The 22,808-nt window shown below is 38.9% G+C and overlaps 2 protein-coding genes across 3 annotated transcripts; both read right to left on the reverse strand.

The window, feature by feature from the left end:
• Positions 1–8,694: 8,694 nt before the first annotated feature.
• On the reverse strand, positions 8,695–14,653 carry LOC146548673 (BOLA class I histocompatibility antigen, alpha chain BL3-7-like). Of its 2 annotated transcripts, XM_085263105.1 has the most exons (5): positions 14,449–14,653; positions 13,828–13,985; positions 11,655–11,957; positions 9,768–9,872; positions 8,695–9,332 (listed from the first exon to the last, which is right to left on the reverse strand). In XM_085263105.1, the coding sequence occupies exons 2-5, from the start codon at positions 13,880–13,882 to the stop codon at positions 9,283–9,285; spliced, it is 513 nt and encodes a 170-aa protein (XP_085119231.1). In that variant the 5' UTR covers positions 13,883–13,985; positions 14,449–14,653; the 3' UTR covers positions 8,695–9,282. The 2 variants fall into 2 exon arrangements, with proteins under 2 accessions (XP_085119231.1, XP_085119232.1); XM_085263106.1 differs by having other exon boundaries at positions 9,768–9,869; positions 13,828–14,653.
• LOC146548674 (major histocompatibility complex class I-related protein 1-like) lies at positions 11,882–13,531 on the reverse strand. Its single transcript, XM_085263306.1, has 3 exons — positions 13,505–13,531; positions 12,543–12,840; positions 11,882–12,357 (listed from the first exon to the last, which is right to left on the reverse strand). Exons 1-3 carry the CDS (start codon positions 13,529–13,531, stop codon positions 12,050–12,052), a joined length of 633 nt encoding a protein of 210 aa, XP_085119432.1. The 3' UTR covers positions 11,882–12,049.
• Positions 14,654–22,808: the final 8,155 nt, after the last annotated feature.

Genomic DNA, 22,808 nt, shown 5'->3' on the forward strand with positions numbered 1-22,808 from the left:
GATCTGTACTGTTATTTCAGGCTATAGTGTTTGGAACTAATGTTAAATTTGTCAAATGCCCCCACTGTGGCCATTCATACTACACCAAAGTAAATAGATAAACAATATAAAAAATAAAACATAAAATTTCCTGGTTTTTTTTTAGTATGTGAATTAATTCAATTTGATTCAATTCAGTTTTATTTATAAAGCACCAAATCACAACAACAGTCAGCTCATGGCACTTATATTCTAAGGTAGATACTACAATAATATTTACAGAGTAAATAATCACATAAATCTTTAAGAGCAAGCACAGTGGGATGGAAATCCTCCCTTTAATAGAAGAAACCTCCAGCAGAACCAGGCTCAGGTAGGGGCGGCCATCTACCACGACCAGTTGAGGTGAGAGAGAAGGAAGACAGGACAAAAGACATGCTGTGGAAGAGAGCCAGAGATGAATAACAAGTACGACTCAGTGCAGAGAGGTCGGTTAACACACACTGAGTGAGAAAGGTGACTGAAGAGGAAATACTCAGTGCATCATGGGAATCCCCCAGCAGCCTACACCTATTGCAGCATAACTAAGGGAGGATCCAGGGTCACCTGAACCAGCCCCAACTGTATGCTTTACCAAAAAGGAAAGTTTTAGGCTTAATCTAAAAAGTAGAGTTAGTGTCTGAATCCCAAGTCCAAACTGTAAGCTGGTTCACAGAAGAGGGGCCTGAAAATTAAAGCTGCCTCCCTGTCTACTTTTAAATACTTTAGGAATAACAAGTAAGCCTGCAGTGTGAGAGCGAAGTAATCAAAGATATTTGCACTGACAGAAACAGTGCACGTAAGATCAAAATGGACTGTATGTGGGGATGGGTTTGATATCTGTAGTTAATGAATGTACCTGGCAAAACTGAGTATAAAAAATCCTTTTTAACAGCAAGAAAATTTCAGCAGAACTAAAATCCGGGAGGATAATCATCTGCTGCGACCAGTTTGGGTGTAACAGGAAAATGTAGAGAGAAAAGATAAGCTGGGGAAGATTAGAGATCCCAGACAGCAGACTCCATTGCCATGATGTCAGTATTACGCAAGATTGTAGTTAGTATATTGGGCATAGTTTGTGCATTGCAGCATGACATCAGGATCAATATGTTGCTGAAGCATAGGCTGGATGTAGGGAATAGAGGGAGAGGTCTGATGGAAGTGAGGAGACAGGTGTGGCCTCTGTGAGTTTTCAGTTAGTTGTTAATTGTCTATTGATAACAGAGCGTGAACCTGTTAACAGAGGAAAAAGTACTCAGGTCTCTGCTGTCTTCAAGCTGCTTCTCTCGGCTTTGACTGTGACTTTGTTAATGCTAGATCTCCTCCATACCCGCTTGATACCATAAAGGACAGGGCTGTGGCTCCCCACACTCCCTAGCAGATCATTACATGGAGAAACCTTTGGAATGCAAGCATGCTGATCCACACAGGTATGCACACAGGTGTACACATGGGTATTCACAGACGCAGACTAAAGCTTTCTTGGCTGCTGCCTCAAAGCACACTGTGCGCTGTCTATCTTGCGTGCTGAACAATATCATCTATTATTTAGTAACTATTGATATCTATGACTAGCTAGTTTATTGTGATGGTGCTTTTTTTACTATTATTATGTTGCTCTTTGTTGTTTGCTGTCTCCTCTGTTTGTTTGTTTTTTTTTCTCCATACAGGTGACCCAGGAGGTTTTTTTTTTGTTGTTTGTTTTTTTTTTCTCTCTTCCCCCCCTTCTCACCGTCTCTTCTCCCCTTTGGTTTTCTTTCTTTCTCTCCCCCTCTTTCTTTCATTCTTTCCCCCTGTCCTATTAAAAAAAAAAAAAAAATGACAAAGGATGAACTGAAGCTCCGCCATCACGTGATGTCACATGCTGCTGTTTCTGATGTCACTTAAAAAAAAAAAAAAAAAAAAAAAAAAAAATGCTAGATCATAAAGTTAATTTTTGAGACCACGGTCTCCTGTTGCTGATAGCAGCCTGTTTGGGAGCTAGCTGATATGTGAGAGTATTGGGCAGATTAAGTATTTCATGCCAGCATTCCCCAACAATAAAAGACAAAGTGTCATTAAAGAAAAGATTTTCCAGCAAAGTCCTTGATCTGTTGTGACCCATCTTAGAGTCCTTGAGTTTGTACTCATAGGAAGTCGCTCCATCTACAACAGTGTAGATAAACTGTGCCTGACAGGTAGGCACAAGGGTCTCCTCTGCTGCTTTCCTATTGTTCAGGTAAACTGCCAGTTACATTCTTCAGGCAAATTTGGGAAGTGATCTCAGACCTCTGATGCCGTCAGAATTCAGCCAGTAGCTTTCAATAAAAAGTTAAATGTATGAAAATAAGTAAGATGAAATATGAGTTATAGATATATAAAACCTCACTGCTGATGCCGAACGAACCCTGAAGAATTTATCACAGTGTCAAAGTTACTAAACATTACCGTTAATGACTTTGCTTGTAACGTCTCTTCATGGATGAAGTGAATCTGAAAACACTCCCAGTATGATGCTTTAAAAAAAAGATCTCCAATCAAACAGAATTGCCTAGAATATGTAAAATGTTATAATGTTTTTGCTGTTTTTAGGACAAAAACAAGCTGTCTCAGTCACCATGTATTGATCAGCCCGATCAGTTTAAACCTGCTATCAGTCATCTCCTGCTATTCATTATCAGCTGCTTTCTGTTTTCATGAACACACTCAGTTTCACTGCTCTCACTTCATCATTTTCCCCCTCCTGGTGTCAGAAAACCGATGACTTTAAAAAACAGTTGAATGTATCAAAGTAGAGACAGCTCAATGACCCACTCACTCTCCATCCTCCATGTGGGGACTTTAATATAAGTACATTCTGAGTTGAAGTATCCCACATGTGAATAAAAATATTTTTAAAAGCCTCTGAATATGCGAGAGAAGCTCACAACCTGATGATGTCAGAAAGTTCAAACAATGATTCATAGTTGGTGTGAAGGAGCATCTTAATTCAAACAGAACAGTGTTATTGGTGTGATGACTAATGAAGACAGGAAACCACAGAAACACAAAAACTTGTAATATGTAATGCTGAAGTTAAAGGTTATTTTGATCAGTGTTCTTTAGGGTTATTTAAAAGTATTTCCTTGGACATTAAAAGCAGTTTATAGAGTTAACCTGTAGGAAGACTCCATGTCCCTCAGGTTCGAATTAATCATCCCCTTTTGGGCTGCAAATGTACTGCACAAGGGCCACAGTAATAAGAGAAATTCAGTTTGACTTCACCTCACACTGTCCTCATACATTTCCTGCACTGCCCTCACATACTTCTCTGCCACTCTTCACATCCTCATATTGTTTCTCTCTTGGCACAACAGAGTCATGTATAGAGTTACTTAGATAGTTTGGCCTACATAAACATAAACATAGACAAACAGAGCTGAAAAAAATTGAAGTTGGGCCTGTTCATACAATACAAACATCCAACCGAGTACTAATTTACAGGAAATGTACAGCAACCTGTGCACCAGTGGTCTATAAGACATCACGTTACATGTGGAGAAGTTTAATCAGTAGTATTTATAAAGTATAAAAACATTAAGCTGTGGAAGATACAAAATACAGCCAGAGTCAAACGGTCATTTTGAAGAGTGGGTGGCAGGGAATATGGAGAATATCATATGACACAAGTCACTCAAGAAAAGTGTGACTCACACAGAGAAGTGAAAACTGCTACAGAAACCCAGGGTCACGAGTAACTGTTAACTCATGTTCACAAGTAAACTACATAGTCGTGTTTAAATGCTCACTGGTTGCATTTATCTAAATGTGCAGTGGAAGGTAAATTAAGTTTATAGATATAAATACAGATTTATTCAAAAGGAGTAAAATGATAACTTTTTTCCTTAAAATAATAACTAATAATAACTTTTTTTAAATCTAGAAACACATAAAGTCATGACACTCATTCTAGATGCACAGTAGCACCTTTGGATATTTTGCTTTTGATCTGTCTTTTAAGGCTTTATGTCTGTTTTTATGGTATTTTAAGCATTTTAAATCACTTATAATATTTCTGTTTCTAAACTATATTGTTTTTTTTAATTTAGCTTTCAATTATGAGAGATAATAAATCTCATATCCATCACATCCAATGACAATAGCAAGTGTCTATTCTCTCTTGAGTGCAGGTATTTGAGTGTGAGTCCTCTTGTACTCCTGGTTTAACTGTCTGGTGCATTTAAAGGGTTAAAGCTGAATCCACTTCTTCCCACTTTCTACTCATATCTGTTTCCACTGTTTTGCTTTGTTTTTAGAAGTTTTTATTTCTTTCGCCTCGCTGTCCCTCGTATTATTCCCTTCATAAACTTTGGTAAGTGACAGCTTTCAGTGGTTCTCTGTTCTCATCTCTCTCTGATGATTTAATTGGATTAGGCTCCTGTGGTGGGGCGTGGTCTGCGGTGCCATGCAGGGAGGGCGGACGCACCTGCACGGCATCCTTAATCACGCCCGCCTAGTTAAAAACACGGGGACTCAGGGGTTTGGGTGTGTTGTGGTGTGACAAATATTGAATAAAATGGCTCAAACCTATGATCCCTGGACCCGCCGTGTCTCAGTCACACCACAGCTCCTTAAAAGGCTTTTTACAGCTCTTTAGTAATATAAAAAAGACTCTTGACAAAGTACACAATGAGCTTGAAATAAGGAGGTGTTTGCATAAAAAGAAGTCCTCTGACAAATCAGCACGTGGCATGTGAAGCCTACTCTAACCCTACTGCTGAAATAAATGTTACTTAAAACATTTATTTCACTGTATTGCGTCTTTTTATTTTTATCTTATACTTATACTTTTATTTAGTGTCACCTGCTACTGGATGCAGTCAAATCATGTTAGATATGTTATGATATGACAGATATGATATCTTTATCTTTATGATATCTACCAGATTATTTACTGTTTTTAGTCAATGAACCCAAATCTACATCGTCAATCCAAGATGGCGCCAGTGTGCACGGCATGCTGTCTGGTATTATACTTTCTCTGTGCTGCCATGATGTCTTTGCGCTACTTATCTATGATGAAACTCTTTGAATCTTTGGCCGTTGAATCACAAAACGCCTGATTTGAAATGGAAACCAGAGAATTTTCCTCCGCTTCCAACAGACATTTCTGACTACATACGCCGCCTACCATTTACCCTTCCATACAGGAAACACTTAACTACATGGGGTAAACGGGGTTATATCCATGTTTGCATCAAGGCTTACCTAAATTCACATGAAGTGATTAATCATCATGCACTTATGGATATTCTACCTTCTTCCCCTGCTCTCTGGGACCATTCTAGCTTCAGATTGTTCTGTCATGACCAGATTTGCCCTGGTGGACTTCATGCTCACTTGGACCTACCGTTTGAGCTTCCACCTATTCAGAGTTGGGTGCGGTCCTTCACGCGTCGTGGACACGCGTTGAGGTGCGAATTTGCACGCGTCAAGTTAGAGGCGTCTGGCATGTTTCTGGTCGCGTCTATCGCGTTCGGTGTGAACACACGGTTATGGTATGACCGTGTTTTAATTGTTGACAATTTCAACATCCATGTTTGTTGTGAGGATGGTCCACTAGTTAAGGACTTCCTTGCTCTTATTGACACTTTTAATCTCATTCACATGCTTGATCTGGTACTGTCTTATGGTCTGGATGTTTGCATCACAGATATCAAGGACTCTGGAATTTCAGATCATTTCCCAGTTATGTTTTATATTGCAATAGGCAATGTGGGGTTGAACAGTGAGCGTCCTTTGCACCAGATGCGCACGATTAATTTTCAAACCATTGTTCACTTCTCTGCTGTGTTTACTAGACATCCAAATTTACTTTCCCCTGAATTTGAATATCTCTGCCCCACTGCAACCACTGTTTAACTGTCTTCATGATGTCAAAGTCTGGTTATCACGTAATTTTCTCTCCCTGAATGAAAATAAAACCGAAGTTATTGTTTTTGATAATCATACCCTTTGGGCCAGCTAACTGATACTCTTTTTTCCTCTTGCTAACGTTTGCTCCCACACTGTAAGAAACCTCTGAGTATTTTTGGATAGCTCTTTTAAATTAGAAAAGCAAGTGTCCACAGTGGTTAAAACCAGTTTTTTATCAGTTATGTCAGATATCCAAAGTGAAGCCCTATCTTCCTCTGAAAGACCTTGAAAAACATATTAATGCATTTATCACCACTAGACTGGACTACTGCAACTTTCTCTACTTGGGCCTCCAACACTCTTCTCTCTGTCGTTTGCAGTTAGTTCAAAATGCTGCTGCACGCCTTCTAACTGGTACTAGATAATATGATCACATTATTCCACTTTTAGCTAACTTGCATTCGCTCCCTGTCAAATATATATTTTAAAATTCCCTTGCTCACTTTAAAAACTTTTAAGCAACTTGGCACCTAGCTATCTAACTGAACTCCTCTACTTGTAAACCTCCCAAAGAGCACTAAGATCTTCTAATCAGATGCTCTTAGTACAACCAAGGTCTTGACTGAAGTCCAGAGGTGCTCGTGCCTTTAACACTGCAGCACCAGACTCTGAAATAACCTTCCTGTTGATATTTGTTCTTCAAGTCTATTTGGTCTTTTAAATCACGTCTTAAAACTCACTTTTTTATTTTGGCTTTTGAATCAAACTAGTTGACTATCATCTGGCTTGCTTTATAAGTTTGTCACCTGTGTTGTTTGTTGGTATGTTTTGTTTGTTAATGCTTTGTCTTTATCTTTAATTGGCTTTTTGTCTGACTGTGAAGCACTTTGGTCAACACTGTTGTTGTTAAAATTTTGACTTGATTTTGATTTTATTCTATTTAATTTTGATTAATTGAAACATCTGAGGCTTTGGGACAGCCAAAATGATATTATTAAGATGACTAAAATGAGTGTCAATGCAGCTGGGACTGATAAACTGAAGATAGATAACTGCACAAGGGCGTAGATTTGGCATGGGCGGAAGGGACATGTCCCCACCAGTATCCAGCAATTACTGAATTGTCCCCACCAATAATTTGATCTCTTCCAGTAAAGAAAAACAAACTCGATAGAAAGAAAAAAAAAAAAACAATCTGTCAACGTCTCATTCACCCAGCAGTGCAGAAAGAGTTAAATTACGTTTTCTACTAGAGTCCTACCTCATGTGACAAATATGGCCAATGTGATTGGCTGTGCCTTTCAGGGAGCTCTATTTAGTTTTAGCAGCGGCAAGCCTGCACTGCGAGGAAGAGAGGAGGATGGCAGCAAAAAGGAAGAACCTGGATATAAGAAATTATTTTTCAAAGAAACCTGTAAGTCACCTAAAGTCAAGCTCTAAAATGTGTCCGTCATAATAACGTTACAGGTTATACTAGGCTTTGGCCCACATCAGTCTAAAATTGTATGTAACCATGAATAACACATTGCCATGTCCACCAGGAGAGACTGGACAGTATAGATATAAAACAAACATGCCAGCAGTTTATCTCAGTTAACGAGAGGAGCAGGCATGTGTTTGGCTCCACATAGTGGACATTGAGTTGTTGTGTGGGCACCAGTAGTCCATGTATGTTGCTGTAACAGTAGTTCATGTTTACAATAAAAAATCCCAGCTCACTGATCTGATCGGGGCAATAGTGCCTAAAATGTTGCATAATTTTGCTGAGAGATCTTTTACTTTGTGGTAATCTTAGATGAGTAGTTTTATGGACAAAAACCACCAGGTCATTCAGTGTTCCCTTCGTGCTAATGTATAAGAGATGTTGGTGTAGTATAACTGAAGTAATGTTGTTAAGTCCTTAAAGTCATATTCTTTTATTGTCATGACTGTATTTGAAGGTGTTTTTATTTTTGTATGATACCTGATTTATATGGAATATGGCTGAAGTAAACTAAAGTCTAAAATACTTAGTCAGTAATTTAACATTATATAATTCACATATAAAACTATGAATTGTAATTTTAAATGGTTTAAAAGCATGTAGAATAGCATATGTAGGCAAGTATATTTCTCCTTTTTCTATCAAGAAGCAAAGACAAAAAGGAAAAAAAAAGAAACAGGGTGGTTGAATCATCCGTCCCCACCAATGCCAAAACCAAATCTACGTCCTTGTAACTGCATGTCATTTATATTAGCTATGGTCCATTTTACTATGTTCTGGCTTAAACCAGTGGACCAGGGACATGAGACTTAAAAACCACAGTTATAATGGAGAATTGAAGAACATGCTGTTTAACAGGTGATTGTGATTATAGTGAGTAGATTAATTCTACCACTACTCCTACGGTTACGTGCTAAAATATCATCTTTTTAAATTAAACAGGGATTCTACAACAAACCTCTGTTCAGATATACAGAACAATATTTTTCTTTCCGGGTATTCTTTATGTGTGGTTGGAACCAAGAACTGCTGTGGCAGAAGTCCAGAAACTGTAGAAACAAACTCTTATATCAGTGATATATTTTGCATTTTTTCTTTTAACGCTAATCTGAACAGTGTCAAGCTGTTTTTACTTGCAGCTTCAGACAGTTTGCTATCAGATCATCGCTGATACTCCCATCTGAGAGTAAAAATGTTATTATGTCATATAGCAGTTGTCATTTTATACAATTCCTCATATAGAACTTTACCTTCTGAGCTAAAACAAAAATATTTTCTATATGATATCAGTAATGTTCAAACATCAAGTTATTTAATCAGTTTGTTTGTTTGTTTGTTTAAATACATGAGAAAAAACACAGTGAGGAAGTTATAGTGGGATCAAAACAACAGTTTTCCTTGTTTGAATTAGGACGTAGCCAAAGGTGGTCAAAGATCAGGATCATGTGACCTCACAGATCAAATGCAGGAAATCCCAGGTTAGCCATTTTCACAGAAGAATAAAATATTAAACTGAGAACATTTCATTTTCAAATGACGGTCTGTTGCTGTAATCCTTCAAATGTTTTGGTGTTATTTGGAAAATACTGCATGCTTTGTACGCTGCCAATGTCTCAGTGAAATATCACACTTCAGGTCTAACAAACTGTCATTGTCAGATGCATAACAATCAATAAAGTTGAAACATTTACTTTTGCTTTTTAGCAAACACGTACACACAGCAGCTAAATACAAATATATGACCATGCACCAATTTACAGCAAGTATAGCAGCCTGTTCACAGTGATCATTATCCGTATTTTATTTATTGATTGGTGTTTTTAACATGTCTTTGAACTATGGAATAAACTGAAGCAGCTGGAGGAAAGTCATACAGAGAGTGAAGTGAAGAACTCTTTGCAGGACAGTCAACTTTGTGGATTTAGTCTCTCAGACTGCTCAGAGCCATCGTCAGGAGCTAGAAGATAAAAAATACACAGTTTACAAATATTTTATCCTTTTCAAGGAAATGATTTGTAGTGATTGTTGTTTTCTGTTTGAATACATGACCCTGCTTTCCAGCTATGAAAGTGAGAGATCAGTGTTATTCAAGTGAGCAGAATATGTATCATGAAAATGATGTAGAACATTTAGCTGAAACAAACCAAAATAAAACATATCAGTTGTAATTTGTTTTGTTTTTTCATTAATTGCACAGATATCTTGTGTCCATTTCCTTTTTAATTTACTTGATTATTTTCTTCTCACGTCATCCTTCTCAGGGACTGTGATCATCTCGGTGTGGCTAATTACTTTAGAATTTATGTGTTTGTATCCAAACTGATCTGGCAGTAAGATTTCGGAGATGAATTCAAAAACTAAACTCAATAATTCCCAAATTCAGATTTCTCACCTTTCTTCTTTTTGTAAGCTACAAATGCCAAAGCTGTGATGATGGTGACAGTTAGAACAACCACTGCAGCACTGATGAAGGTCACAGTGTCAGCTGGCTTCTCTGCTGAACAACACATGGCAGCATTTTAGAATATTAAACGGAAAACTGTGCCGATACCAAGGAATGAGTGAGGAATGACCTGATATGATTGAAACAATAAATGACACAAAACCATTACTACTCGGTCAATACAGATTACTCAGACATTAGTTACTCTTCTTGTGCACGCTGAAGTTGTCATGGTCCTGAGTCTGATGACCCAGCCGTTTGTGTTTGTTATTATTCTATGTTCTTGTTTTTTATGGTCATGTATTCTGTTGCTATTTAGGTTTTGGTTCTGTACTCCCTCTGTTCTTGTTCAGTCAGTTCTCTGTGTCTACATCTTTGCGTGTGTGTTGAGATTCCTGTTTTCTGTATTCAGTTTTGTCTGCTCCTACGTCTCATCTGTGTAATCAGTATCAGCCGTGTCTCCTAGCTGTTTCCTCTTGGTCCTGTTCACCTCCTGTATTTAGTGCCTGCATCTTCCCTTGCTCATCATAGTGTCGTTCCTCATTCTTCACTGTGTTCTGTGTGGGTTAAATTGGGCTTAATCCAGTGTTGGGAAGGTTACTTTTAAAATGTATTCCACTACAGATTACAGAATACATGCCCCAAAATGTTTTTGTAACGTATTCCGTTACGTTACTCAAGTAGCGTAACGTATTCTGAATACTTTGGATTACTTAATGTATTATCATGCTTTTTACAACTACATGAATGTACTATTGCTGTGTGATTGATTACTATTACTGAAGGTTATTCGCCCTACCAATACCAACTAGAATTTTAAATCTTAATGTAAAAGCAGTAACAGAGTAACAGTAGTGTGGACATTAGGTAAGGCTGCACTTTTTGCAGCGATCTCATATAGAAAACTATTCCGCGCGTAAATAAAGCAGGTCTGCGGCTCCGAACCGTAGTAAAGGGACCTCTGGCTAATACGCCGGGTTCTGTGTCGGGCTAGCTTCACTTTGTTGTCTGGGTCATCTTTGCTAGTGAGAGACAGAGAGAGGCGTTGAAAGGCTGCTCCGACAGAACTTATTGTTTCGGAGGAAAACACGAACACAGTGTACAGTCGAGTCTTAATAGCTTACTTACAGCTGGGCTCGTCAGGCACTCTTTTTGGCTGCAGTGGTTATTATTATATTTACATACTTCCATCTCCCGTTTCTGGTCGGTGACAACTCTCCTTTCCACTCTCCTTTTTCTCCCTCCCTCGCGCTCACAGACACATAACGGGTATGGCAGTCCATTCTCCCTGCAGCACGGACTACACTGCCCATGAAGCTACATTCTTTACAGTTATGCCTTTAACACTTAATTTTTTGAATATTTTTTTTACAAATATTTCTTCAGGTCATTATGCGGGCCGCAAGTAGAGGTGACTTGGGCCGCGAGATTGAGACACAGACATTAGAGCATCTTAATGCGTGTTTTGTTTGGGTTTCCACCAGCGTGAAATTAAAAATAGAGAGGGCATAGCCTAATATATGAAACAGGAAAATGCCGCCATGTAATCCATTTATTTCAACAAAGTAACTGTATTCTGAATACCACCCTTTTAAACAGTAACTGTAACGGAATACAGTTACTCATATTTTGTATTTTAAATACGTAACGGCGGTACATGTACTCCATTACTCCCCAACACTGGCTAAATCATGTTTTAACCCAAACTTACACTACACTTGCATAGACTCATGTTTATGTATCAGCAGTAACAGCAAGCATGAGACGAAGAAAAGAAATGTTTAGTTAATAACTTAATAATATCAAGCTGCAGTTTTATAAACTCTCCAGTCTTACCCCAGTTGGTCTTGACCACTGTTTTGTCCAGTTTGGTGATAATGTACTCGTTCACACCAGAGAGCTGAAACACACAGTCATACCTCTGCCAATCTTCAGGTGTGACTGATGAAACATTCAGATCAATACTCATCTGGAAGGTCCCATCATTGTTGAGGAGGATCTCTCCCAGATCCACACCTTCATGAAGCTGCACTCCGTCTTTCCTCCAGAACATCAAACCTCTGTCAGGATAGAAACCTGTAGCTTGGCAACTGACTGGAGAGGAGGGAGTCTTTTGGAGTAGAGACACTGAGGGAAGGACTGTAAAGAGATTGGCAGTTGGTTACGTTCGTCCTTTAATTTTATTTTACTCTAATTTTGAAGCAAGAAACCCATACGAAATTTCTATTCTATTACATTTCATCAGATTGTGTAATTCTACCTGCTGTCTTCAGAAACCTCTTCCCATATCGCAAATACTCCTTTAAAAAGTCAGGGCACTGATAAACTAAAAAGTTTTTATTTGATTCAAATTGATGTTCATGAGCATCAAATCTCATTTTGGTGAGGACAGCGTGTGGTTTAGGAGCGATCCATGTCAGTGTCTTTAGGTCATATGCTAGAAAATCTTCTCTATCATAACCATACTGATCATATCCATTAATCTCTCCAGTCTCATCATCCCATTCACAGCCCTTCATCCTTTGCAAAATATGAACACCTGAAAAGACAGACAGTAACTGTAACTGTGATAAACCAGTAAGATGTTAGCACAGCTTATACCTGAAACTGCACCTCTACCACAAATAAGCAATTCAAATGCAAATTTTTTTTTTTTTTAAATAAAAATTAAAAAATGATTTAAAGCAAATCGTTTCAGCAATATAAAGTTCAACAAATCTGTACCTTCAGTTTGGTTCAAACGTTGCCTCAAAGTCTCAATTGTAGCCTTAAAGAAGTGATGACTTTCATTAGATTGTAATCTATACCACTCCAGGTGCTGTGGATGATCCTCAAAGAATTTAATCCAGTCTTTCTTTGGTGTTGCTTCTCTTACACTGTTGGAGTCACCTATCTGAACGTCATCAACAATTGCAACAGCTACAAACTCTGGGATGCTCTGAGCTCCTGGGCTTTCAGTGAAGAAATATTTCAAGGAGTGTTTTACTGTAAAATTAGGAAGACTTTGAATTAGGAGGGGTCCCTTTTATATGCTTTTTTGTATCATTTAAGGAGGTTGTAGTGGCAATTCCTTTACTTTTGAAAGATCAAACGTCCCACAACTTAAAGTCCACAAGCCACTGCTGCACTGAGGTAATATTTCGTACGCAGGCAAAAGAAGTCCACTGTCCAAACCTTTTAGTTGAAAGTTTTGGTTTTGGTTTATTTATCCATCTTGGCAAGCAATAACAAGATCCTTCCTGCTGCTTCTCCTGCTCTGGTAAAAAAAACCATAGGCCCACCCCAATGCATGCTGGTCCTATACCAGTCTCTTTATTTATAGAAACAAAATGGCCCTACAGCTCTTACTGACTAATTTAACAAAATAACAACAAACAAAACAAATCATTTAAAACAAAATATTAACCGACAAATAAACCCCAAAATATAAGTAAACTAACAACAAACTTTAACTAATTTCACAAAAATAAAGAAAGAAAGAAAGAAAGAAAGAACAAATAGCTCCAACAGAGGTTAAATATGAACTAGAATCAGTTTCAGATTTAGCATTGACTTCAAAAGTATAAGGGTGAAAAGACACTAAGAACCTACTGAATGATGAAATAATCTTATTGTTGTGTACAATTTAATTTTTGCTAATATCTCTTCTGTAACTCTTTATTCCTACTACTCCAAACATACATTACCTGCACATACAGAAAATCATACCACATTCTAAAATCCAAATCTAAAGAAAAAGTACATTCACTGACAGTATTAATATGTCTCCTACATAGACTGACTGTGACATTTCAGGGGTGCACACATCTTCCTTTCACCACCAGTCACCTTAAGAATAGAACAGAATGCCTTTATTGTTATTGCACTAACATACAGCTTCTGTCATAATGAAACTCCAGTCAGTGGTGCAGAAGACAGTGAAAGATAAAAAGACCAAGTTTCTTGCAATTCAATTTCCTATAAACTAGGAGAAATATTTTTTAAAGTAAAACTTGAAATATGATCTTACCTGGAGATGCAACGTGGCAGCAGAGGAGTAATATGAGCACACTATTTTCACACATTTTCACATTCACTAACACAAGAAACACAACAGACAAAACACAACTGGGAGTGGTAACGTGACTTATCCAAAGTCCATGTTCTGTTAGGCTGGGCCAAAGTTATCTGAGTCAAAAAAAAAATCATTAAACAGACTGCGTGCCTCCTACAGTCTCCTGCAGAAATAATTTAATTTCTATGTCTTATTTGTAATTATAGGATCAAACCATGGGTGATACTCAACCTGGACTGAAATTACTCTTTTTAAATTAAGGTACTTTAGATGGCCTTCTTAATTATTGAAAGCTGAGAGTCAAATATGCATTTTTGTTGAAATGGTTGCCATCGGTCTAAAATGAAAGCAGCCAGTGTACACATGTGTAAAACCTTTTAATGCCAATGTGAATTTAAAGGATGCAAACACATGCATAACATTTTTTGTCTTTAAATTTGTAATTTAAAAGTCACATTGAGCTAGTCAAGCTCATAATGCTCTCGATGGTGGAGCAGTAGAAGTTAGCAGTCTCTGGTGTAACTGGGCCTGACGCAGCTTCATGAGAAAGTACAGCCTATGTTGTGCTTTCCCTACCTGGTGGGAAATGTTTGTGGACCAGGTAAGGTCAGTCAAGATATGGACCCCGAGGAACTTGAAGCCATCTACCCTTTCTACTTCCTCTCCATTGATGTAGAGGGTGGAGTACTCTTGAAGTCGATTACCATCTCCTTGGTCTTGGCTGTGTTCAGATGCAGGTTGTTGTTGTCACACCATCACTTCAGATGCTGAACCTCCTCCCTGTAGGCTGAATCATTGTAGTTGTCAATCAGTCCTATAATGGTGGTGTTGTCAGAAAATATTATAATGTTGTTACTGGTGTGAATTGGAGACCAGTCATGGGTGAAAAGTGAGTATAAGAGGGTACTGAGGATATACCTGTGTGGGATGCCTACATTCAGAATGAGGGTGGAGGAGGTGTGCTCTCCCCAAAACTGAAGAAGCTTCTCGGATGAGAGTCCGAGAATGTCACAGCCGAGGCCGCCTCAAAAGGGAAAGGACTCAAATGCTGGGTGCCGAACAGTACGTAAGTAGTTTCAGTGACAACGTTTATTTTCTCAGTAAGTGTTCACAATCAGGAAACTGGAATGTGAGTTTAATAAGTGCTAAATGTCACAATAACCCAAAGGGGTTTTGAGCAGCCTGGACTAAGTAAGCAATCTGGTCGTTGGTCAGTGGAAACAGCTGTTCCGGGGATTGGGCTGGAGGGAGAGTCAAACTGGGTCCGGGACAAGGGTCAGAGTCACTGTAAATAGAGTACAGACGTTCAGGTATGGTTCGGGAGAGATAGGAAGTTCTGAATCTTCCTTAGTACTGTGTACTTGCCGTGGGTGGTCTGTAGTGGCATGAAGGGGTGAGTGGTCAGGGTGAGTGGTCCGAAATTCCTGGCGTTGAGCAGGGCTGGACTGGGACAAAAAAAAATCGGCCCGGGCATTTTGACTAGAGACCGGCCCACCAAAAATGTGACGTCATTCAGGGGTAAAACCGCAAAGGATTCTGGGAACTTGTGGCAAGAGGTACTAGCGCATGCAGGCTTTCAGTTGAACTCAGTTACACAGCGATAAAAAGAAACACAAAAAATGGCAAGAAGCTGTTGCATTATTAACTGCAATAGCCGGTGTTGTGCCAAAAAGTGATTGTCTGCCAAAAACTGATTTCCGGTATTTGCCAAAAACTGATTGCTCGTATTTAAACTGCTATAAGTAACTTGTTGGGCTATAATATGTGAAACATATGTCAAATGCATCCCTCATGGATGACATAAAGTCATCTCTCCATCTCCATCTCTCTCTGCTGCTCTTCTGTCTCCTCTGTCACAGACTTCTCCACTTTAGATGATAAATCAGCCTGGTGCAACATGTAAGGATTGGCACAATTTGTTAAGATTTTGAGGAGTTTGAGAAACTAACCTTAAGCATAAAATAAAATTTACTATCAGTAACGTCATAGCACCCGCCCAGCAGTAGCCTATATAAACTCCGTCATGCTAGCTAGTACGCAGTACCAGTTATTCTAAGCGACTGTAAAAAGTCAGCACAACGAAAACAAACTACAACTAAACTTGGTTTATATCTGACACAGATAGACAGCAGGTCATAACTTCTTACCTTTAGTTCAGTTCCTCTGCCACTATGACCGCCAGCCGCCTCCTCCTCCTCCTCCTCTTGCCTCCCCTTTCCCTTATCCACCTGCTGGCCTCCACCACTTGCTGATGTTGCTAAATCTGTGGAAGCTATGCCATAGCTACTAGTGATGGGTCGTTCGCGAACGAAATGGCTCTTAGAGCCGGCTCTTTGACGTGAACGACGCGAGCCGGCTCCTTATCGCGAGCCGTCACGTGGTTTTTTTTTCTTCTTTCTCTCACCCTCTCTCTCTCTCTCTCGCACTTTTTTTCCCGCTTCACTTCGCACCTGAGCCTTGTGCTTTATGCTGGGCAGAGTGGGGAGGGGCGGTAGTTACACTCAGTAGCACAGGAACAGAGCCAGAGGGAGAGAGAGAGAAAGAGAGCCAGGGACAACAACGTCACATTAGAAAGGTATAGTAATCATCCACAACTATTTTCGGTTGCAGATGATAAAGGATCCAGAAAGTTTATTCATGCAGGCCCATATGACAGAGAATGTGCATCTTCTTTTTGTTTTCATATTATAATTTATATTTAATTGTGTTGTGGTTTGCAGTGTTTTGTTGTTTTCACTTTAAATTTGTAAAAGGAAAAAGCTGAAAATTTCAATAGTTAAAAGTTGAAATGTGAATAGTTGATTTTTGTATTATATGATTTATTTATTACATTTTATGTGGAGTGAAAAAATAAAAGTATATTTACAGTGGCCCCTACAGACAAAGCACATACAAACTTCAAATCACGTACGAACTCTGAAGCATGTACAAATTCCAAAACACGTAAAAACACGTACAAACTCCAAAACACGTACAAAAAACTCAGAAGCACATAAAAACTCCAAAACACGTACAAAAGACAACAGAAGTGCTCCAGGATGCTAGGCGCAGTGTTGAGCTTTTGTTACCTAGTGGCTACACAAGCCAGCAAGTACCAACGACCGGATTTGGTGTGTGGTAGTAACAGGTAAATGAACTTTTCTTTAAAATTATTTGAATATATATGAGTGCCTGTGTATAAATACACAAACAATACACACATGCTTTCAATTGTGTAATTTAAGTGATCTAGTAGCTCTGCTTTGGAAGTTCAGTTCATGCTAGAAATGTGTTTTGGAGTTTGTACGTGTTTTGTCTCTAGGGGCCACCGCATATATTTATATATAAATATATACAAATAAAACCACTTTTTTTTTACGTTAGTAATTCCTTTTGTGCATAATTTTATATTATTGTTAATAATAAATAAGTTAAAGCAACAAAACAACCTGAAGAGCCGGTTCGGAGCCGAAAGAGCCGGTTCTTTTTAGTGAGCCGAACCGAAAGAGCCGGATCTCTAAAAAGAGCCGGAAATCCCATCACTAATAGCTATTAGTGATGGGATTCAGTTATTTTTACACATATGGCAGCGTCTGCCTGAAGGGCTTGTTTCTTTTTGGCCCTATTTTTTTCTGCACCTCCTTTCCTTTTTTTGTTCTCCATTTTCTGTAGTTCGTCTATAAGATTGCTAAACAAGGGGGAGGGTGCATCCGACCTCCTCGGCTGTAATTGGTCCAGCCCAGAGTCGATCATGACCAATTGGCCAATCCAACACCTTTCATTATTTATACCCTTCCAAAAAAAAAAAAATTGATCGGCCCATAAAAACAAAAAATAGCCAGCGGCCCACCGGGCAAATGCCCGGTATGCCCGATGGCCAGTCCAACTATGGCGTTGAGGCAGGGAAGCAGGCAGGTGAGTCGGGTGAACAGCCCGTGGGACTGTCAGGAGGTCCAGCGTCCAGATTGGAGCTCTTCGGCAGAGATTTGTGTCTGGCAACTTGGTGCGTGGCTATGAAAGAAAACACATGATGAGACAAGGTAGTTTTCAAGGAGTGTGCGAAATCACAGTGGTGGCCTGCACTAACTAGGGTTAGCTGAGAATCTGGTGAAGAGAGGTTGAGTGCGCTGGCCTTATGAGTCCCCGGCTTCATTACCCATAGGTGCGAGGAATGCATGTTTGTGTCTGTGTGTGCCTGTTTGTTTATGTCTGTGTGTCAGGTGGGGTCTTAGACTCCACCTCTCTGGGAACATCTCAGGCCCTCCTGTGTGAAGCTCCTGCTGTGCACTGAGTTCCTGACTGTGGTCTGGGAAAGAGTACTGTAACTTTTTGTTTGTAAAATACAGTATATAATGACGAATTTTGTGCAAATTACTTTGAAGTATTAAGTCTGTGAAGGTTCTCAGTCATCCAGGTCATCGTAGTCAAAGGAGCTTGCAACGAAAAGCGTCTGGACTTCAAGTAACTTAAAGAAGTCCAGACGCTTTTCGTTGCAAGCTCCTTTGACTTTGAAGTATTAACTAAAAAAAGTTACTAGTTACTTCTTCAAAAAAGTAACTGACTTTTCCAAACAACAAAATTATATGCAGCTATTTATCTAAAATGCAGCCAAGGTGGATTTTTTTAAATAAACATTTCAAACCATTTACAGACCAATCAGGTGTTCTGCATCAAATAAGATGCCACACAAATTATTTGTGTCACTCCAAAAGATAATTTCAGCCCACTATAAGATAAGGGGGGACATTACAAGCCTGATACCTGCAGGCCTGAACGGTGTGACAGCTGTGACATTCAGCAGTAGCCTCAGTGTTCTGACATATTAAAGAAAAACTATCGACTACACTATACAACACACTAACTACACACTCCCAAACACGCTAAATGTCACAACTCTCTCACATCTCAAAACTCGCTCTCTCTCTCTCTTGCCACGTCCCTTCAAAACATTCCCTATTTTTAGGCTATTTTTCCTCAGCAAATCAGCAGCGTTTGACCTAAATATATGGGTCGTGTGATTTGAACATGGAGGTTAAATGCTTAACACAATGACTCCATTATATAAAACACTTCATTGTAAGTGTGCCTAGTATATATGAGCATATATGATTACACACAATTTATGTGAGTAATTACGATTACATGTCTATTATATAAAGGTAAACGTGTCATAAAATCCACAACACAGGGCCAACTTTATTTTAACTCTATGTTTCATACTTGCCACCATAGGCCATAACACGATCAAACATTACTTCTTGATCCTAATTACTACATTTCAAACATGTTCTCATTCAACAAGTGGCACAGACTTTATTAATGTAATTGTAGATGATATTTGACCTAAATATATGGATCTTGTGATTTAAATATGTAGGTTAAGTGTTTAACACAATGATTCCAAAATATAGGTGTATATAGTGTATATGAGTATATATGATTACACACTTTATATGTGTCCAGTGTATACAAGTTTGTCATAAAAAAATCCCCAACAGTATCCTAACACAAGCTGCCTAATTTAAACATTGTATTGGATGAAGTTAACAGTAAGTCTTCTAATTTTAATCTAAATTCTCCATATTACACCATATAGAGGTTTTAATTCACCTTCTTAAAGCTTACTCTAAATTTTCACCGTTAAAAAACAGCAAATGCCAGTGGATGGGCACAACTACAAGGTTCACTTTTCTTCACATTGGAGTTTGTTGATCAGGTGGTTTGATGAAGGACTCCTGCTAGCTTATGCCATGTGACCTTTGTAATAGTGATCACAGGGACAAGCACTGCTTATAGTGTATATGTCAGGTTTTGTAATAAGACAGATCGCGCTAACATAATATGCACTGTTAGTTGATTATTTACCTGCCGAATTAACGGGAGAGGACGTACAAACGTTACCGCTGCTGCTGGGTTGAGAGTCACGAGTCCGGAGCGGAATTAAAAACACGTGTCATCGCGTGTTTTGTGAGCAAATGCTTTTGCATATTCGTAGTGTTTCCTCCCTTAAATGAAATATCTACTTTGCAAGTTGCCCTGTTGTCATCGGTTCTCATAAAGTATAATCAAACTTTTGAGCGTTTGAGCCGCTTAGGCGCCGTGTTTCCTGCCAGGTAAATGACGCTCCGCAACGTGGTGACGTCATTCGGGGCGGCTGGAATCGATAAGGGAATCGTTTGCAAAAATGGCAAACGATTCCAAGGAATTGAAACAGTGGGAACCGGTTCTCAACAAGAACCGGTTTTCGATACCCATCCCTAAGCGAAACCAATTACTGGTTATTGTTATTTAGGAGGATAAGGAGGAGGAATAAGGAGGATAAATCTTAAGTCCTTGGATAGTTCCTGTTGCCTTCCTTGAAGAGGTCTTTCCAGTTTACTGCTTACTGGATATTTTCTTTTTTTTGAACCATTCTCTGTAAACCCTGAAGTATGTGTCACATCCTCCCTTATTCAATCCCAATCAAAAGTTTAAGACCACTTGAAAAATCTTAACGAGCTTCCGAGTAGAACTTCAACATGCAACAAGAAGAAATGGAATTGAGACAGTCCCAATTTTTTAAAACAACAGCAACACCTGATTAAAAGTTTAAACCCACGCCTCAAAAAACAGAAATCAAAGACTCAAACATGAACTCAGTAATGAGTAGCTCCACCGTTATTGTTGATCACTTCAGGAATGAAACAGTCTTTGAGGGAGAGGCGGTGAGTATCCGGGTGAGTTAGATGGTACGAGCTAGCTGACCTGAGTTCCACAGGATTTGAATAGTGTGTGATGGCTGGAGGTAGTGATAGCGCACTTGAAGCTGACGCTCCAGCACATGTGTCAAAAAAACAACACACTGCTTCAGAAGCACCGTGTCGAGGCTTAATTTGTTTGGCCAGAGTTACGTGATCAGTGATGTCTGAAGTTTCATTTAGAGCATAACTGCTTCAGTACCTGATTCGATGGTTTATATGGACGTGAATCACTGGTGGGATTTGTGGAGTGTTTTGAGGGTGAGAGATAGTAAATCATGGATCATTCTATTGAGAGATATGGAGCCAGCGAGGAAGAGGGGATGTTCCCTCATGTGGGAGTATTTTGAGTTTATTTTGGTCAATTGATTGGGTGTGAGTTCTTGTTGTTTGCTTTTGTTTTGTATGTAAAAAACTTAAAATGTCTTAACAAAAATCTGCTTTTCATAATATAAATATCACTAAATAATTTTAGAAAGACTTTAATTTGAATCTTTAAATGTATTATAATAAAAAAAAACTATTTAGTTTTAAAATAATCTTAAAATGTTATTCTACAATATCTGAAGCAAATTTGTTTGTTTTTTCTTTTTAGCTGATAGTCTGTGGGACCCAGGAAGACCATATACCTGCATCTTTACCAACTTGCATTGTAGTTTCTGTGCGCTCCAGCCTCTTCTGTTCCATATGAGAGTATTTTCTCTAAGGAAGGAGAAATGATTTTCAAGAAAACAAACAGTCTCAGCCATTGCACAGTGGAACAAACTCTCTTCTTAAAAAACAGCCAAACAGGATGCCCTTAAATGTATCATGTTTTTACTTTACAAGTTATTATTTATAAATATAGACAAGGGTTTTTATGCAGTATTTATGACTGTATTGTATTTTTACCTTGTAAAGCACTTTGTGACATGTCTGTGAAAGGTGCCATGTGAATAAACTTTACTTACTTACATACATACCTGTCCAGGTGTCCAGTGATTAATTACATAAGTACCTGGAGACAGGACGTCACAGCAGAAGCATACTCCACAGTGGCGGTCCTAGCACACACACACATATGAAGAGAGAGAGTATGCATAGTATGCACATGGCCACCAAACAGCCATCATAATTCATCATACAATGAGAACAGGACAAATCAACAACTGACAATGACTAATTAATATTAAAATCTGTAACATAATGTATTGTTTGGAGTTTAGTCTGTTACTGTTACTATTTTTACCATTTCTTCTTGGAGCAACTGTAATGCACATAATTTCCTTAGGGATTAATAAAGTATTCTGATTCTGATTGTTTCAGGATGACCTGCCATTATTCAATGACACATCTGCTTACCTGTATCTTTTGCTCGTTTCTCCTCCTCTTCTTTTCTCTTTTTTCTAAACTGAGGACCTGAAGGCTTTGAACTTTTCTTGTCCATCGTCCATTGGTTTTAATTTTGCACTGCAGTATGAACACCCATCCCTCAACCCAAGGATCACCACAACATGATCTAACACACCTACACCTTAGTTCACAGATTCACTTTGTCTAGGGTGCATTTCTGAGATTTCACACAACCCAGGATTCAAATCATGAATACATAATGGGCTTGGATTTACATCATTATGAATGAAATGCGCTCTATTTGGAACGGGTTGTGTGTGAGACTTTAAATCATCAAACTGTAAATTATAAATTGTTATTGATCCCTTTATCCCTAGTCCTAAAGTGTATATTTATTTTCTTACTCTTCTTATATTTATTGTTTGTTTACTTGCACTGCTGTAACTGGAGCCTCGTCGTCTCGTCTCTCTATAAACTGGACTGTATGTAGCGGAGATGACAATAAAGTTTACTTTGACTTCAGCAGCAAGCAGGTGCACGGTGCAAATTATAAGTCTGTATTATAATGTCTGGTGTTTTCGTGTTTGTTGGTTTGTTTTTATTTTGTTTTATTTTGCGAGTTGGTTATTGGATGCTGCTCCAGCCAGCCAGAGAATCCCCCGCCGCCCCGCCCTCTCCTCTCTGCCGCAAGCAGCAGGCGCACCTCGCAAACGGCGTCCTTCCTCCCAGCAAATGGGCGATAGAAAACCGATCGGTGCCTATGCCATTCCCAATATGCGCTGGCTGACGTCGGGGCAGCATGAGTACGAGCAATTTTTTTTTTTTTTTTTACCGATGCCCGTGATGCCGCCCCCCACCACAACCGCCCGTGTCGCCCGTATCAAAAAC

Source organism: Mchenga conophoros, linkage group LG22, assembly GCF_057382185.1.
Source record: "Mchenga conophoros isolate Kocher_MC1m ecotype Shallow Benthic linkage group LG22, M_conophoros_male_GT1.1, whole genome shotgun sequence".
NCBI lineage: Eukaryota > Metazoa > Chordata > Actinopteri > Cichliformes > Cichlidae > Mchenga > Mchenga conophoros.

Coding starts and splice junctions, on each gene's coding strand:
- LOC146548674 (XM_085263306.1), bottom strand. CDS start 13,531: ATGTGGTATGATTTTCTGTATGTGCAG. Junction 12,841..13,504: donor ATGATTTTCTGTATGTGCAG/GTAATGTATGTT, acceptor AGCATATAAAAG/GGACCCCTCCTAATTCAAAG. Junction 12,358..12,542: donor ACGTTTGAACCAAACTGAAG/GTACAGATTTGT, acceptor CTGTCTTTTCAG/GTGTTCATATTTTGCAAAGG.
- LOC146548673 (XM_085263105.1), bottom strand. CDS start 13,882: ATGTGTGAAAATAGTGTGCTCATATTACTCCTCTGCTGCCACGTTGCA. Junction 9,873..11,654: donor AGTGGTCAAGACCAACTGGG/GTAAGACTGGAG, acceptor TGTGTTGTTCAG/CAGAGAAGCCAGCTGACACT. Junction 9,333..9,767: donor AGCTTACAAAAAGAAGAAAG/GTGAGAAATCTG, acceptor TTTATCTTCTAG/CTCCTGACGATGGCTCTGAG.